Source organism: Mytilus trossulus, chromosome 3 (genome assembly GCF_036588685.1).
Source record: "Mytilus trossulus isolate FHL-02 chromosome 3, PNRI_Mtr1.1.1.hap1, whole genome shotgun sequence".
Taxonomy (NCBI): Eukaryota; Metazoa; Mollusca; class Bivalvia; order Mytilida; family Mytilidae; genus Mytilus; species Mytilus trossulus.
In genome coordinates, this window is record NC_086375.1 from 23,855,249 (window position 1) to 23,874,931 (window position 19,683).

At 30.0% G+C, this 19,683-nt stretch overlaps 2 protein-coding genes across 2 annotated transcripts in view; one reads left to right on the forward strand and one right to left on the reverse strand.

The window, feature by feature from the left end:
* Positions 1–5,736, reverse strand: part of LOC134710702 (uncharacterized) — a 39,007-nt gene extending 33,271 nt beyond the window's left edge. Inside the window, exons 1-2 of the mRNA XM_063571093.1 lie at positions 5,534–5,736; positions 3,505–3,693 (exon numbers count right to left, since the gene is read on the reverse strand). Coding sequence (XP_063427163.1) covers positions 3,505–3,693; positions 5,534–5,549 — 205 coding nt within the window. The 5' untranslated portion in view covers positions 5,550–5,736. The remainder of the gene's footprint in view (positions 1–3,504; positions 3,694–5,533) is intronic.
* Positions 5,737–7,336: 1,600 nt separating this feature from the next.
* LOC134710703 (cell death regulator Aven-like) lies at positions 7,337–19,480 on the forward strand. The gene is made up of 7 exons (XM_063571095.1): positions 7,337–7,448; positions 12,762–12,989; positions 13,724–13,877; positions 14,729–14,886; positions 17,377–17,689; positions 17,992–18,069; positions 19,338–19,480. Exons 2-7 carry the CDS (start codon positions 12,783–12,785, stop codon positions 19,379–19,381), a joined length of 954 nt encoding a protein of 317 aa, XP_063427165.1. The 5' UTR covers positions 7,337–7,448; positions 12,762–12,782; the 3' UTR covers positions 19,382–19,480.
* Positions 19,481–19,683: the final 203 nt, after the last annotated feature.

The following is a 19,683-nucleotide window of genomic DNA, read 5'->3' on the forward strand; positions in this document are numbered from 1 at the left end:
AGCCAGATACAAACTTTCCATTAAAATGAGATGTGCCATTGCTAACACAACTGTTCAACAAATATGTCAACACAAGTGGTTCCACATAAACTGACTGAATCAAAATCTAACCACCCCTGTTGCAGGACACAACACACTCATAACTTGTTTTATAAACCTCATGGAAGCAAGACAGAAAAACACAATATACGAACAAAATTTTTTCAATTTTTGCAGTCAAATAACAACAAATATTTCTTACAGTGATGTCAAAGGTCAACTTGAAATTTGAAATTAAGTACTTCTATGTTCGCTATGGTATTTTTTGAAATGTAATTTTGATTGATTAGCATTCAATGCTGTCTCACTAGGTCACCAAAACTTTTTTTTCGATTATTGAAAAAAAGACATATTTGAATATGAAATAGGAATATCCCAAAAGATAAACAATTAAAATCCCACACTAAGAATCTATTTTTTTTCTATATTTAAAAATTGGACAAAACAGATTATACCTGGCCCTAATAGTTTTGATGTGAGAACATAAGAAATCGAGATTTTAAAGCATCAAATATAAAATGGAATGAAAAAAAAGTAATTACGATCTCAGATTTCGTTACTGATCAAGAAACTGTATTCAATCATATCTGCAATTTCATGGTGACTTTTTTTTAAATTTAAAAATTATTTCTGTCACATATTGTCCGACAAATTAAGTCAAAACGTATGAACTCTAAAACCTTGATTATGTACATAAATAACAAATATACTGGATAGTTGTTTAAACATCTTCGTTAAAAATAAACAAAATTTCTAAAGACTCTGTTTAACAACATAAATAAGAGACTTCCTTCCAAATAATGATAAAGCGGAAATTTAAGAACCACTCCCTGAACGATTTAATTTACTTCATCTATTTAAGGATTTAATTATACCTTATCAATCAAAGATTTAAAAGATTGAAAAAAAAACATATACATATAACCGCAGCCATATATAGATTATTTACAAAATCTTGTCCTTGTACTTCAGTAACTATAGCTTGTAAAGAAGAGAAACAATTGTCAAAATAATGTCAACCTATTGACAACTATATCGGTTCTATCAAGATATATACAATGACTCCTACAAAATGCTTTATCCATTTAGAAATAATGACGTTTTCATTTAATTTTTAATTTCAAGTACTTTGCATGTACCAAATTGTGACCAAGGCCCAATTATCTGGAAGTAGTTGTGCCTTCTGTGAGTAATATTACACGTAAAATTATAAAAAGATGGGAAAAAAATTAATAAATATGACCGCAGCCATATATAGATTATTTACAAAATCTTGTCCTTGGTACTCCAATAACTTTAGCTTGAAAAGAAGAGAAACAATCGTCAAAATAAAGTCAACCTATTGACAACAATATCGGTTCTATCAAAAAATGTACAATGACTCCTACAAATGCTTTATCCATTTCGAAATAATGACGTTTTCATTTAATTTTTAATTTCAAGTACTTTACATGTATCGAAAATATGATCAAGGCCCAATTATCTGGAAGTAGTTGTGTGTTCTGTGAGTAATATTAAAAGTAACATCAAACTCACTGTTAGGTAATCAATTGTGGTTTTTGTGGGAACCATATTGCTCAATTCTACGTTTTCTTAAGTGTTTTCATGACTTTTATTTTGCCCTTTCATTGATATTCTTTTAAAACTGTATGGTATAACCTTGTCATTTTTTTTAAATGTGTCAGTTTGTAGAATTTCTTTTGTTAATCACCACTATGGTATCTTCCCACTTTTTTATTCCAATTCTTTTTTTATACATAATAAAAGTCATTTTACTTTTCAAAATTCTTCAAGAATTATCTATATTAATACCATTTTCTCCTTTTTGTTTAACCAGAACTGTCTTCAATGACTTTCAGTTTTAATAACAATAAGATAAACCCACTTTCTCAACTCTGAGCAGTTCAGCCTTCATATTTATGTAAACCTAGTTAAATCCCTTTCCTTATCATTTTCTCAAGCTAAAGATATCTGTTTGGTAACACCAGCGTAAACAGGAGAGGTTTGAAACTAGACTCCATGTGTCCTACTTCTCTCTTTTCAATTTAACCTTTTATTACACAACAATCAATCTATCAATTATTCAAAATTTAACATAAAAAGTTTCAAAGTAAATCCTATTACTATGTATACATTATTATTTGTTGGATACCAATTTTAATGGATGTTGTGGAAAACCATGAGTTCAAATGTCCAAAGAGTAAGGTACAAATTTTCAATAGGAATTTATGCGGACTTTGGCAAAACCATGAAATCATGGGGGGAGGGCATACAAAAGTAAATGAGGTAATGTTTGGATTATCTAGATATTTTAGTTACCTTATTTGCCCTATTTATATACAATTATCTTGATCATAAAATAGCATTTCAATATCATATCTGTCCAATAGGAACAATTAACGGTCATCCTTAGGAAGACATTGTGGAAAAAAATTATATTATTCATTATAATAATTATAATATTACATGCAGTGTGAAGTTCATACTAATATTATAATTATTACTATAAACAACTTCAATTAATTAATTTACTGTAAATATATTTGAGAATCTTGTCAAACAATTTAATCTAAAAAAAAAAATGAATATGAACACTTGTTCTTCAATCATGTATTTTTTCCATTTTATTTCCATCACTCATGATTCAAACAATAAAAAGCTGTTAAATTCACACATGAGCATAACTTTGTTAATCCCAATTCTGATAAGAAATTGTTCAAAAAAACTTTTATCACGAACAAAGTTCCATAACTCTTGCTTGACAAAACCTAAAAATGTTGAACATTTTGTATCGTGCCGAGTTGTACTTCAGTACAAATGTGCTATAAAATACTGCGCATTATAAATTTCGGACAACAGTATAGTAATTCAATACAAAACTTGGTTAATATCTGTACTCTCAAAATTGTGTATGTTAAACAAATACTTAAAAGTACAAAATGTACAAATATCAGCATGAGTAATCTTTAAAATAAGTGTAATTTGGTTTAATACAGGGCAATTAATCACCTAAGGCTCAGCGAATAAAAACCCTAAGCCTGGAATATCCCACTGTATACCCTGACTGAAACCTGAATAATATATAATGTAGTTTATAACTTAAACAGGTGAAGTTGATAAGACCATGCCGGAAAAATTATGGGAGAAATTGATAAATTTTTCCATCCAGAATGCATTAAACATTTTTGCTATTGAACTTAATTATTTATGTTTAGAGTTCACAATGCAGCTTCACTTGAAACAGTTGGAAGTATGGGTACACTTTGACTCAATCACTATACAGAAGGTGCCCTTTTTCCTAGTAACAGAACTTTGGTATCTCTTAAAGAAATGTTCAACCATACATGTATATTATTCATGGACATGGATATTAACTTTACTTATGTATTCCATAATTTTAATGTGTACATGGTTCTATGCTTCTAATTTTTCATATATATTTTCTGTTCAGAAGCTTTGTCTTACCTTTTTTCTTTGTCTTCTTTTTATTGGCTTGTTTAGTCTGTTTAGGCTCAGATGACTTTTTTGGTGTTACTTTTAAAACATTTTCTTTGTCTTTTTTCTGTTGAGTGTTTTCAATATCTTTTTCTATGATAATTACATCATCATCCGCATTGTCTGATTTTTCCATATTTGAGACTGGAACTTGATCAGCTGAAAAAAGTAATAATAAAAATGTCAGCATTTTATCACTATTAAAGGGATTTTTTCCAAGTAAACATGAGTTATCTCCCATAACATTATTTTATTTTACAGTTGTTTATCCTACAAGGCAACATTCTCTTCCTTTTGTTTCAATTTTGTGGCTTTTCGTGTGACCAAATATAAAGATTTGAAAGTGACATTTGAATAGGTTCCTAAAATTATATGTGTATGTCTTTCTTTGGTAGAATCTGCTTAAAAACCAAAGAATCATGATCATGAACTGGTGGCTGATTCTGTAAATTCAGAAATTACTGTGTGCATTTATTATTGCCATTTTGTCATTTTAGACTTAAATACGATTTTAATTTTTATGATTTTGAGAAAAAATCCTGTTTAATTCATATAAAATATTTTAAAATGAGCGTTTAAATTATTGAGTTTGCTACTCTTTTGCATTTTTCGCAATAACAAAAAACCTTGCAAAATTTCTGAATTTACAGTATTCAATTGAAAAATATAGTTTTTCATTTAAATTTAAAATGTGCTACATATTCAATTAAAAACAGAATGGTTCTGAAGTAGCATGGTAACTCCCAGTGTAAAAGTAAATAAAACTGCTACCCAATGAAACAGAACAAAAGATGCCAAAAAACTGTTAGTCTATTAACATGTAAATGAATGATTTGAAAATATAGTGCCATACCTTTGGAATTTTATGTACCTAAAATTGCTAATCCACATTGTTATTCAACAAAATAAATAAATCCTGCCAGTCATATTTTACTTCTAAATTTCATTCTCTAAATGTGTGATTCCCTTTTATAGGCAATTGTTTAAAAATCAGAAAAGTAAGATGCTATTTTGACTGTATCGGTAATCCACATGCAATGAATAGAATTTAGACCACACAATTTCTAAAACAAAATCACATCCCTGGACAAAAGGGACACTCAACAACAACACGTAGACAGTTCCCAAAACTTACTAGACTGCAATAAATATTCTCAAACTTTGCCTTAATTTCTTCAGACTTTGATAAGGGCCCTAACAAAAATGTGATGTGAACTGGAAATTCTTTGGCCGCTGATGTTCTATGGTCTTATTTTGAAGTTCTCTGACACGGTTTAATTTAGACTCATAAGTGATGTTTCAACTTCTTACTACTATACAAGGTGATTCCGTTAAAAGTTTCACATAACAGGGATTTTTTTTTATAATGAATGCTGGTTCTTATGCTGGTGACTTGGAATAATTCACCCTGAAATGTAATCTTTTTATTCCATTTACGTTTCTTTGAATGTGGAAATAACTGCATCACAAATTTAAGCGCCAAAATATTCAACCAGAAAGACCTTAGAGAAAGAAACAATATTGGTAAAAAGGGTGATACCTGACTTTTACTCGAGCACAAAAGTTTATGCATTGAATGCTCATCCATCACCATCTATGAAAATATCCAGTTTTAAAGTAAATACATGTACTTTTACTAATTAGCATAATTAGCATATCGCTGCTCTGCACTTACCATAAACAGACATCATTATAATGTCCTGATAGTCTTGATAATCCTTATAATCTTGATAAAATCTTAAATTGGGAGAAAACATGATGTGAATAAAAAATTGAAAACTTAATCGACCAAAATTATGCGAATAATGACCAATTCAAACCATACTGGTTAATTTAATATATAATTATATTCATGATTGAAGAATCCTTGAAATAATTGGAACTTTGTGCAAAGGTTTACAGTTGGTTACAAATTTTCGTGATCAATTTTTATCAAGGGACATGATCTAGAATCAATTTCAATGACCTTGACTTAAATACCTAGTAATAGTATTGTCACCTGTTTTATCTGCCATTGTCCTCAATCTTATTACAGGACAGCTTTATTTATCATTAGATCACCAAGTCTGTGGTTCTATGGTCTCTTCCGGAATCAGTGGAGTAAATGACGGACAGGACCAAAGTATTCAGCTCTCTACTTGTTATTAGGTAGTTCAAGTAGTTTTGCTGACCAAAGTCTTCCAAAATAAATGATAATTCTGTAGCCTCTCTACCAGAAATTGGTATTTGGTGTGAGTCTCCTTTATTAACCCTGTAATCTAGATGCCTTTGGTCTATTTCAAGATCACAACCAAAAGTCTTCTACGAGGACCAGATCTTTTCTTTCTAGACCAGAAATGTAGTCAATTTCACTTCTACCTACAATAAAGTATAGTACAGGAAAATAAAATAAGATTAATTTCCACTTTTATGATAGGCTTTATAATAGTATCTGCACTTGTAGGGTCCTAAAAAAAATTAATAACCCATATAAAATAAACTTTTTTGCTGCATGTTATTCTAAATTATACCAATTTTTGTATATATTTTGTGACATAATTTTAGGTGCTTCAACTTCAACTGGTAATCCTTATGGTTTTTTTTATATTGATGAACAATGTAAAAAAAAATCAGGGCAATCCATCAATAAACTTTACTTATTACTCAGGGAACAAAGTTGATTTTTGTACTTAAAATTTTTCCCCAAGGCCCAGTGCAAATTTAACAAGTTTCCTGACTCCTGACAACATCAAACTTTATTAAGTATTGAAACAGTTTTTGAATACTCGACACTAAGACTTCAAACAAAACTCCTTAGAACAGACTGTATGCCATAAAACATTTTTGCAACACATTTTTAAATCTATCAAATGTTTCTGAATATTATAACCAACCAATACTATCACCAAGTTAATTAACATTTGAATAATAGGTTGTTGTTTTTTTAATAAGACAGCATTTAAGCAACACAAGTTAACAGAGAAATTCACACAACTATTTATTAGACCATTGGTTTTCATGTTTGAATTGTTTTCCGTGGGAGCCAAGGCTCAATGTTGAAGGTGGTACTTTGACCTATAAGTATTAACAGTTTACTTTTTACACAATGTGACTTGGATGGAGAGTTGTACCATATCGCCAAATTTCTATTAAAATTCATAAATGGGTTAGGGAATAAAAGACATTTTCTGTCAATATTAAAAATTAACTATTTTTTATTATCTTGATTTGATTATCCTTCAGCAAATTGTAAAATTTATAAAGAAAAAATAAACAAACTATTAAAAATCAGATCGAACAAAAAAAACCAACTCATTCCAACAAAGCATAAAAATTCGCTATCGGTTATAGATATCTCCGTAACTGAAGAATAAACCTTTATCCATGATCTTGTAATAAAAAGCTCAAAACTCTTCCTTTGAAACACAAAAGCTGAAAAAAACCTTTCAAACGAACATAATAATTTATCTTTGTTAACAAAAAGCTGAAATATTGAATTTTTCTAATGAAAAGAAATTTATGAGCATAATGCTTATATTGTATTAGGCTACCGAAAGGGTCTATGCAAACAAATTTTTACACGATGTTTAGTATGGTGTCTGAAAAGAAAGTTCCTCTATTGAAAAAACATACAATGAATTAAATACATTGTTATTTCAACCTACATGTAATGAATATAGTCATAAGACTGAGAGACAACAGAAGGCTTTCTTGATCCCCATGCATGTATTGATTTTCTTTAAGGCTATGTGAAAATCAACACATGGTATATAAAGACAATTTGTAGAAATTGACATGATAATATGTAAGAAGCATGTATATTAATAACCTACTCAAGTTGATCATCAACATATTAGATATCCGTTTCAGACTTAATGTTAATTTCAAGACAAAATAATTTACTGCTGACAAAGTTTTCCAGTGGGACATGAAGGGTAAGGGATAGACATTTTTAAAACAGATTCTCAAAAACAATTAAAAAAGCAAAGCATTTTGTTTCACCTTTCTTTAATCCTTTTGTTCATAATAAGCTTTCCATCTCATTTCATGAATACTTGTTCACTGCATAGCAATTAGAAATGAATCCATTTCTATTTAGTATTCATATACTGAGTCATGTAAAATTTCAGACAGTCTTGAATTCTGAGACAATGCCTTATATAGTCTAAAATTGCTGTGACAGCCTTTTTAAGACATGCTTGAGCTTCTAATGAGATACATGTGTAGGGAAATAAAAGCACAGTAAAAAGAAAAAAAAATACTGATCCAGACTTTGAAAATTTCTGTCTTACAATTGTAATAGACCCATTTTCATTCATTTCTCACACAATGTGATAGTCTAGGCTAGTATTGAATACTGCCCTACTTCAAACCAATCTGGACTATTCCTCATGTTACAAGTTTCTTCCAAGCTGTTAAAATATGAAGTTAATGTATACTTGTACTCATGTAAACTGGTAAGTAAAAAGTAAAAATGTTGACTAACAGGTGTATTCATAATCCTGCAACATATTGTCAATAATGTTTAGACATACATGTACCATTATATCAATCTCAAACACATGTGTAAAATAAAGTTACAGTTTTAAATGAAAAAATATAATTTGCTCATTGTCGAAGGCTAAATAGTTCAGTGATTCATAGTTTATTACAATCTTATCCTTTGGTCATAGATGATAAACAATCATAACTTATATCATCTCACAATTTCAAACATAAAAATATATATATGATAGCTTACAAAATGTACCATTTTTCAGCATCTGAAATCAGTCCTGGGTTCATTATTTAGTTTTCTATGTTGTGTTTAGAATACTGTTGTGTTTTGTACCATTTTTCAGCATTTGAAATCAGTCCTGGGTTCAGAATACTGTTGTGTTTTGTATTTTTAATAGTAATTTGTTAGTTTTTGCCATGAAATGGTCAGTTAGTCATTGCCATCAACTTATGATTTGAATATCCTATTTTTGTATCTTCTGCCCACACTTTTTTTTTGCCTTATCAAAAATAAAACAGGTTTGGTCCTCAAAATTATGACCCATAAGCTCCATGAAAATAGTACTTATCTACATATAGTTGGCATGCTTCAACAGAGGCTATTCAAAATAAACACATTTTTTTCTCACCATTAGTATAGTTTGAAAGGGAAAGGAAGCAATAATATGATGTGTAAACAGATACAATAGAAAAAAAAACATCCTGTAATTCTAACCTACATTTTTGTATACGTCAATGACATGTAAACCAAATTAATATCAAAATATATATATATATATTACTGATTGATGCTATGTAAGAAATTCATGAATCAATATTGAATGTGAGAAACAGGAATTACTTTTCAAGTGTGCTAATAGAAAACAATGACAAACAATATTGATGTAAATGTCAGGAGATTGTCAATGAGACAACTAACCAGAAAAGATCAAAGAACAAGGATGTGATCAACTAAAGGTCAAAGGTCTTGTCATCATGGTCATTTCTGGATCAAAACAGGGAGTCTTGTTGTTTAATCATATGTAGAGCTCTATCTTGTATTTACCAATACATTAGAGCTCTTTCTAATATTCATTCATACATGTACATTAGATCTCTTCCTTGTATTTACTCAGACATAGCGCTCTACATTGTATCTTGTATTTACTCATATAAAGAGCTACATTTTGTACATGTATATTGTGTATTTGCTCATACATAGAGCTCTATCTTGTATTTACTCATATAAAGAGCTACATTTTGTATTTACTCAGACATAAAGCTCTATCTCGTATTTACTCAGACATAGAGCTCTATCTCGTATTTACTCATACAAAGAGATCTACCTTGAATTTACTCATACAAAGAGATCTACCTTGTATTTACTCATACAAAGAGATCTACCTTGTATTTACTCATACATAGAGCTCTGTCTTGTATTTACTCATACAAAGAGCTATTTCTTGTATTCACTCATACAAAGAGCTATTTCTTGTATTCACTCATACAAAGAGCTAGTTCTTGTATTTACACATACATTATAGCTCTACCTTGTATTTACTCATACATAGAACTCTATCGTGTATTGACTTATACATAGAGCTTGCTGTTCGCTGTGAGCCAAGGCTCTGTGTTGAAGGCCATACCTTGACCCATAATGGTTTACTTTTATAAATTGTTATTTGGATGGAGAGTTGTCTCATTGGCACTCATACTGCATCTTCCTAAATTTTGTATATCTATATAGAGATCTTATCTTGGTGATAAAAAGATAATAAATACATAGGCGGAACCAGGGGACACCAGCCACCCCCCCCCCTTTTGTGGGAAAAATTTGGTAGATTATACAGGGAATCACTGAAGCATGACTGGAGCCCCCCATTATTTTTTCATAAACCCTTCTTTATTCTTACATAATTAAATGATAAAGAAATATGTTTGAAAAATGTTTTTTTTTATCTATAATTACTTTTTTCATAATTATAAATTTAAAATATCCTATTTGAAACATTAGCATAACAATGTTCATTGTTGTCACATTTAACATACTATAATTAGGCAAAAAACAAAATATTACATAAAAGTCTTTTTTTTTTATAAATTATTGATCCATTATTTTGGATCATTTTGTTTTTATAAATTAAAAAAATATATATTATCAGGAACATATATATTAACTGTTTACTATTAACTATTACTGTTCCCAGATATTATATAAAAAAATAATACACATATATGATATATTTTCACATACATTCAATAACTCTTATACAGTGTACTTAATACACAATTTTTTTCATATTTTTTTTAATTTAATCCCTTAATTATTTTTTTTAAAGATTGCTGAACCGCAAACAAAATCTACCTGTGTAAAAATAATGTATCTGACAGCAACACCAAATTACACGAATTTTGGCTAATTGTCATCCTAATAGTTCAATTTGCTTCATAAGCCAACGTAATAATTTAAAACTTACAGACTTAAGGTGAGATCGTCGACCGAACTGAGCCCTAGAAAAAGACTGCTTCTTCCTCGTACCTTGTCCCAGAAAAATGTAATTTTCGTACCTTGGACTGGATCCGAGCAACGACTGGTAACCAGTTGACCGGGTTTTGAGGGAAATTATTTTGCAAAACGAAACAAAATCTAAAATATATTTTAATGAACTGGTTAATTAAAATCGTTATTTTTGAAACTTTCACATCGATAAAGACATTTTTCAAGTCCAAATTTGTCGATGTGTTGACACTCATCTCTATTTTGATTAACATATCATAGGTTTGTTGTCATTAATCCTAAGTTCTTCATTCCTATATTTATATTTACCTTACAGGTGCCCTTTGCCACTCAAATAAGTAAGTCAAAAATTCTAATTATACATGAAAACAACAGTTAGTGTAAGCCAAAAAAGTGTCCCATGTGAAGTGTAATTTCAGGTTGGGAATAACTCCTCAAATGTTAAAATGAGGGGTAAGCCCTCAATGTAAATAACTATCCCTTTTATGAGGGGTACATATAATTTTCAAGTGATTAATAATTTGTGTTGTTATACAGTTGTAAAACCCCCCTTTTTAGTACAAATGAGCACATATTTATATTTTTTGCAGAAACCTTTTCCAAAATATGTCCAAGAATTTTTAATAATTATTTTTCAGAGTTTTCTTAAAACTGAAATTCAATTTTTATTCAAATTCCAGTTGAGTTATTAGATATTTTTTTTATTTGTATGGGTATGTCGTAGCTACTAATTCTGGCTTTTTTACCACATATTGAAGGCACCATCAATTAACGGATGTTTTGTAAGAGCAGATTTTTAGCTCTCTACGCTTCTTGCGCACACAATAGTGTCCTCAAGATGGTTCCAGTTAATTATAGTGGACACAAAGAATGAGTTTGAGTGTTGCTGAGTATTGGTGGTGGGAATGTCAAAGTCCCTAGTATTTTTCCTCACTTGTTTTAAATTATGTTTGTTGCCTGGTAGTTTTCAAACCTTTTAGCTGTGATGGTTTGTCTTGGTCTGGCTAATTTTTAAAAGTTGTCTGGATCAATAACCAGTACCAGCCCCTCAACCACTTTGTACAAAAACATAAGTTTTTGGGTTGTTCATCTGAGTTTTTAGTTTGGCAAGTATGTCATCTTCTCTTGTCGCCTGTTATAAAGCGTGCTGCTTGTGGTTGTATTCGCTCGAGCTTGGAATTTTATTAGCTTTTATTAATCAATCATTTGAATTAAGGAAAAATGTCCTGACAAATGAGTAAAATAAACAATGTGAAGCTACAAAATACAATATGTGTATGTCAATCACCTATTCTATATTAACCTATGTATATTTATATATATAACATGATTAAGGGCATGCTTAACTGGTGATCTTTTCCAATGAAAGACATGATAAGAGAAATAGCCTATTGGGTCTCAAAGTTGAGTGGGAAAATTTCTTAATTAAGTCTAGGTGAGAAAAAGGCTTCTGAATCAGTGATTGGCAAGATAGAAAGGCCTCACAGTAAAATAAATATATAGATATAGAAAGATGTGGTATGAGTGCCAATGAGACAACTCTCCATCCAAGTAACAATTTATAAAAGTAAACCATTAAAGGTCAAGGTACGGCCTTCAACACAGAGCCTTGGTTCACACCGAACAGCATGCTATAAAGGGCCCCAAAAAATTACAAGTGTAAAACCATTCAAATGGGAAAACCAGGGGTCAAATATATATAAAAATGAGAAACATATATGAACTATATTAATCAGACGACAACTACTGTACATCAGATGTCTGTTTAGCATACTCTAGGTTTTGTTGTATATGCACATTCCTCAATAAATCTAGAGATACAATGAAGATATATGTAGCTCTAAGTTTTAAAAGAAAACACAATACCAAGACCAAAAAGAAAAGCAAGAGTTCAACAGTACAAAGAAGAATAAACATCTCTATCTTTACACAAAATTGATACAAATAAAACTTTTAAGCCAGCTAAGAGGCACAATAACTATTTAAAACATACAGGATATATTAAAATTAAAACTACATTTTTTGTGCATGATACATACTACATTGTTAATATTTCAAATTAGAGTTATCTTCCTTTGTCCATAACAAATGACTTAATGCTCACAAGCACTTTGATAAGGAAATAGTATTTTGAAACACTACATGTATTCAAAATAACCACATGAGTTGAGCAGGATAGTCATTTGTTTGTTTTAACTGTTTAGCCATCTTAAGACATTTTAACATGTGATATGATATATATTAACTATTTTAGAGTCCATAGTAAATCCTAAAAATGAGACCTGACCAACACAAACAGAAAAAGAATACACAGTATAAAAAGAAACATGGGATGACAGAGAAAAATAAAGATGGGAAAGATAAAAAAGATGGTAAACCAGAAGGCTCAAAACAGCCTTACAGGTCTGATGCATCTAAGGGGGAACAAACAAAGTCTACAAACAAGTTCAATAATAGAGGAAACTTATCTGATAGTAGCGAGGTAAGTGCAAAGGTCAAATGACCTTAAGGGGTTTGAAAATCTGAAATCTCAACAGTGATGAGTTGAAATTAGTATGAGGTTTTCAGGTCTATCAGACACCTATTCCTATTTTCCAATACTTCAAAAAATACTAGTGGGGTTGTTGTTATTGTAGTTTTTATCAAACTTTAAAAAAAAACAACGTTTTATTGCAATTAAATGAATCTCAATCACAAATATTCAATCTTTAGAAATTTAACATTCAAATTGAAATATGATTTACACAAAAATCAATGTATATTTGTAACACTTGTTCAAAGAGGGTACGGGAGGCCTAAGAACACGCATAAATTATCTAGATGAATTTCTCTGTTTATTCATTTTAGACCCAAAAAGAACTTTAATCATGAAAACTTCATTCTGGATGATTCATTTGTATCTACATTTTGTAAGGTAGAAAACAGTTGTTGTTAAATGGAGTATGAATAAAATATTCAATTCATATACTGGGATGAATGCTTACTGGTATAATGATAGCATTAGAATGATCTTATATATAAAAATAATATGTTTGTTTTATATTTGTTTTCATTTTCTTCTATTCTATGACCCACTGTTCATTTATAAATATACACAAAAGAATGAATAGGCTTTTCTATGTTGCTTGTATATGAATATGCCAATATTTGCGTTCAATAATTTTAAACAATAGACATGCATTAAAAAATTTATTCTTATATATTTTCCAAATGCAGAGTAGTGATGACAATGATGGGACTGCTACCACAACATCCAGTTTTCAGAGACGTAAATTAGTCAGTAACTGGGACAGATATGAACTCCCTCCAGATGAAGAAGCTACTATGTTATCAAGGGGAGATAACTTCTCCAAACTACTACAATCTGCTGGTATATATGAAAGAATGCTTAATTTAAAAAAAAAATGTTGTGCTTACAAGCAAGACATGGATTGGACAAAAGTTGTCACATTATTAAACCATTATAGTTGTGAATAAAGTCAATACCAAACATCAGCCATGATTTTTCAAAAAGAGGCGGATACATGTATACATGTATAAAAAATAAACAAAAATGTACATACATGTATATTGCATATTAAGAAACAAACAGGCCAAAATTGTCAATTTTAAAACAAGAAGTATATATCTGCTTAATTATGCAATATTATCTGTACCAAAAACAAAAGTCATGATTTGGGTTACTGAAAATGTTTTGTGTGTGCAATTACTTTTACAGCATACATAAAAAGAGACTATAAATTACCAAACATTTTATATATTTAACAGCATATATGATAAAACTGACCACGAAACACATGTTTCTTTTGAAAAATAGACATACAAAGACGATCAATACATAGTCTATAAACATGACTTGGTACAGACCCAAATGTGGTGGCGTTAAACCAGTTAATGTGCATACAAACAATTTCTAATCATTTGTCAATTATTTCAAGAACTTTTTTAGAAATTTTTAAGATGTCAAGTTCATGGTGTTAAATATTGAAAAAACATTATAAATAAAGTGGCAGAAAAACGTATGCAATGAGAAAAATATTAGGTTCAAAACCGTTGCACTTAAAAAATCATGTGAGTTCTGATTGTTCAAAAGTTATATTCAGTTTCCCTCCTTGCAATATTCAAAATCATATTTTTGGATTTTAAGCTAGAAAATAAAAGCTTTTGTTGAAAATTAATAGATTCTTTTCTTCTCTCATGTGATTTTTCTTCCCATTTCAGGTAGTTCTACATCACAGTTCAGATTTAAAGAAGAAGAAGAAGACTGGGTTGAGTCTAACCAATCAGATACTCTGTCATTAGATTTACAAGATCTCTCATCAAGTTTGGGTTGTGTCCCTTTGTACAAAGTTCTCAGATTGAACAAAGATCTCTTTACTGTAAGTAGAAATTTTGATCCTCATACATTAAGTTTATACTGTCGAGGACTGCTAATATAATGTATTTTTTTTTATTATTTTGCTTTGTTGAATTTCTGATATAGAATTACAAACTAATATTAACATTTTTTGAAGTCCATTCTTTTCTTTTTCAATTACTGTGCCTATCCAATAAGCTTTGTGGTAGTGAATTACCTATTGCCTGACCAGTTTAAAAAATTGTCAATACAATTTGTCAATTTAAATTGTAGATAGGTATTTTGAGAGCTATTATCAACAGGTGGTCATTTAACTACCTGTAGATTTATTTACCTGGTTTGTTTTTGACAGAGCTAATTTAAATGAATGATACATGTAGCTAGCTTGCTTTCCTCATGTTTAATGTCCTGAATGAACTATTCTATATAGGTATGGGACATTTTACATTAAATACAATATTTGTTCTTTTTAATAAAGATATTTATTGTAAATTATTCATTTTGCTTACAATCACAAATAAATCATTGCTGGTATATCCCACTTTCATAATGAAGAATAAAGCATTGAAATTTCTATTCACTAAGCCATTTGTACTTTTTTTGATACAGTTAACTCTCGTTGTCTCGAACTCGGTTGACTCGAAATTTCGGATGAGTCGAAGTTTTCACGTGGTCCCGAACTTTGTTCCATATAAATGTATGAAATTTCGGTTGAGTCGAACTAAATTTACGATCCCAAGGTTAACAAAAGCATTCAAAATTCATTATTTATCTCGAACTAAAACACATATGTCAAAACATGACCTCCGGCATTTAAATGGATTGAAGAGTTAATCTGACAATACACGTGTAATTAAATTTACAGTCACTGACAACTGTATTGATTTATGACATGCTATTTCCACAGAGTGTTTACCTAAGATTATCTTTTATAGAATTTTTATAAATAATTAGTGATACATTGTTTATGTTCATGAAAAAGTGTTTAAAATGTTTACAAAACAATTAATTGTGATTTACACTAATGAGCTTGGGTGTGTATAAAGTAAGGATTATGACTTCCGTTGATGATCACCTAAAAACTACTCAATCGGCGTCTTTAATCTTGTTGTTTTTTCTTTTATTAAAAGAAAGAGCGAGATAAAACAAAATGAAGAGGAATCTAAATTTTCTAAAGTCTTTTGTATCCGAGAATAAACAATTTTGTCAACTTTAAACGACCTGAATTACGAAACTATCGATTGGAAATTACTCTCTTGGATAAAAGCCATAGGAAACAATTGTAACTGAAACAATTGAATAAGTAAAACAATGTTATTATAATAACGAAAGACCATGACATACAAATACATCGATCTGATACCAGAATATCGATCCCCTTCCCATATTCACCCGGATTTATTTTAGCTTTACCATGCTTAGCAAGAGTTGTGTCCCTTGTTCAGTCAAACTTCCAGTTTTCGTTTGAGTCGAACTATGTGTATCTCGAAATATTTCTCCGGTCCGGCCAACTTCGAGATAACGAGAGTCGACTGTATATTGAAAATAAATTTTTAACAGTAATTCCAATTGAAGTAGATCCTGAATATTAAATGAAACTCAGCATCACTACTATTCCATTTCAGGAATCTTAATATATTAACATGAAAATATATCCCATTAGAAAACACTACGCCACACATAATTCATCTTGTAGAATTATTCACAAATAGATGGGCTTATATCCAAAAAAATCCATTTCACAAACACTTTAATTCCATTCAGGAATCAAAAACTTAAAATACATCCCACATTAAAACCACCATGAAGCAAACATATATCTCCTTTTTTTATAAACTAAATCCACTGACCGAAATTTCCATCTTGACTATTAAGAGACACAAAAAAGAAATGGCTTAAAATGTCCCATATCTAAATAGAATAGTCCATTCAGGACATTGGTCATGATACATGAGGAAAGCAAGCTAGCTATCAGTCATATAAATTTTATCTTTTAGAAATAGTGAAAAAAAATTACTGGGTAGTTAAATGACCACCTGTTGATGAGCTCTCACAATACCTATTGTACAATTTAAATGGACAAATTGTGTACAATTTAAATGGACAAATTGTGTTGACAATTTTTTATTCTGGTCAGGCAATAGGTATTTAAATACCTCAAAGGTGATGGGATAATGACAGTAATAAATAAGAAGATGTGGTATGAGTGCCAATGTGACAACTCTCAATCCAAGTCACAATGTATAAGTAAATAACAATTATAGGTCAATGTATTGCCTTCAAAACTGGAAGTTTAGACAATTGTTGTCCTGAAATAAAATCACTTAAATAATGGTAATCTGTTATACTTGATATGTTCACTTTGATAGATGAAGATAATTAAGCTTGTCTGGTCAATCCTTGGTCAGCAACCACAGATCACCATACCTATTCTTTTCTGTATTAGCTGGAAAAATATGTTATTAAAACAATATATACTTATTTATTATTTATACATTGTATTTTACAATAGGCTGAACAGATAGAAGAGTTTGACAGACGATCAACAGAAAACCAGAGAAAATATACTGAAAAACTAGGAAATAAATTTTCAAATTTAGTATCATGTTCGGCAGATAAAAAGACTATTGAAAACAGTATTGTAAAAAAGACTGGAAGAAGATCAAATGAATCATTAACATTAGAATCTAATGCTTTAGATGAATTATTAGATTATGTGGTATTGGACCCGTCAACAGATGTAAACAAACAATCAGTGCCAAAGAATCCAGAAAGTGAAACAGTTTCATCTCTAGAGAATGATTTAGATGATTTGCTTTCGTCAGGTAAAAAAAAACAGAGAAAAAAAATCGGACTTTGGAAAAAAGGAAGACGGTTTCAAAAAATTGTCCTATCTCCAAGTACCTATGAATTTTTATACCATTTCTGAAATTCTACAGACATAAAACATTTTACAAAGATTCTCCCTACAACAATTTATATACTTTTAGCCAAATTCTAAATGCCTGCTATTCGCGGGTGTGTTCTAGTGATTAGTGATTTGAATAACAAATTGCGAGAGTTACTTCCCCTATACATGATTGGCCTTTTATTTTTCTTCAAGTAATTATATGTGTTTTTTTCACAGGGGAGCAAGAGAAAAATAAACCAATAGTGAAACAAAAAACCATAGAGTCTAACAAGAAATCCACTGCAGATACACAAGGTATGTTACAGCACCATCACACATTGTATACACAAGTCCTTATGTGAAAAACATTATCATTCCTAGAAAGATAGACAAATCATAGCCTACAATCCTGGCTCACTGCTGGAAAGTAAATCCAGGCAGAATACAAGGACATGTTTTTTGTTTATTTGATGTTAAAATGATGCATTTTGGGATAGCATCATTTCTTGACAAATGGTGGAGAATTATTTATATTGCCTCAAGTTTATTGATTTTTTTTCAAATTCATAAAAAGAAAAAATTTACAGAAAACTATAGCTGTTAAAATTCAACGAGAGAATCATCCGTGATTTCACAATCAGATATGTTCTGTTTGTAAAGAAAATGCACATGCCCACTTATTCAGTCTTGTTCAGGACTGAAAATTGTCTAGTGGATTGAATTACTGTGGATTCATTGATATTTGTTGGATACCAATTTTCGTGGATTTCATGGGTAAAGGAGAACCTCAAATTCAAATGTGCAACTATTCACAAATTTTCTTAAGTAATAAATGTAGACTTTGCCAAAACCACGAATTTAAATATCCATGAAAATGTAAGTTTTCCTCAAACCACGAAAATTAGTACCCACGAAAATAAATGAATTCACAGTACACCTTTTTTTTCAAATATTCCTGAACATGCAAGAATTATTTGCCACTGGAGGTTAAGCATTAAACAAACATTATTTTAGAAAATGAAGAAATAACCTAAAACAAACTACAAACCATGAATGAAAAACAGTAAAACAAAAAAGAATGAAATACCAAAATAAAGGCTATGCAACCTGACTGGATTGATTAAAAATCTATTAAAACGTCCTGAAAAATGTGCAAAAATGTGAGGTTTAGTCGTCTGCATCAAATAGCAGATGTGCTGATCCATCCTTAAATCAGTTTTTTTTCTGTACTTCATCTTACTGTACAGTACATGTAATAATATTATTTATTTTTAAAATCTTTAAAATTGACATTCAGATGTATCTTCATTATATGAAATATGAACATATACTGTGCAAGGAAAACAGTGTTTGGACAAATATGTCAGTTAAAAATTATTTTAATTTATAATGAAGGCTGATTTTTTTGCAAAAAAGGTAACTGACCACAATTACATGGTATTCATTGTGAAAATAGTATTAAACAGTATAAAAGAATACAAACAAAGTTTTAATGTTACAATGAAATAAATCGTTGAAATTTTTAAGTCAATTTTTCACAAATAGGAAGGGAGATTACTCATGTTGATTTTCTTTGTTTTCAGAAAATGATTTAGAAGATTGGTTAGATAGTGTACTAGATAGCTAACGAATCAGATTTTTGGTTGAACAGTGTTGATGAAATGAATCTCTTGTACTCCTATGATTCCTTAGTACTTCATAATGCTAAGAACAAAGTGTTGGACTCAGATTATCTTTATAGTGCAATTAAAACCTTATTTAAACTTTACTCTCTTTAAGACTTTTGTTTTTTTATTTGGTGAGACATAGGTTTGCTGTCTCTGGCCGCAAGGTCAACAAAGTATTACTTTGTGATTAGATCTAGTTTATGGTAGATCAATGATATTTTGTATGCACTTGTATAAGCATTGGCACATCTCATTCCCGTGG

Coding starts and splice junctions, on each gene's coding strand:
- LOC134710703 (XM_063571095.1), top strand. CDS start 12,783: ATGAGACCTGACCAACACAAACAGAAAAAGAATACACAGTATAAAAAG. Junction 14,887..17,376: donor TGAACAAAGATCTCTTTACT/GTAAGTAGAAAT, acceptor ATTTTACAATAG/GCTGAACAGATAGAAGAGTT. Junction 17,690..17,991: donor AGATGATTTGCTTTCGTCAG/GTAAAAAAAAAC, acceptor TTTTTTTCACAG/GGGAGCAAGAGAAAAATAAA.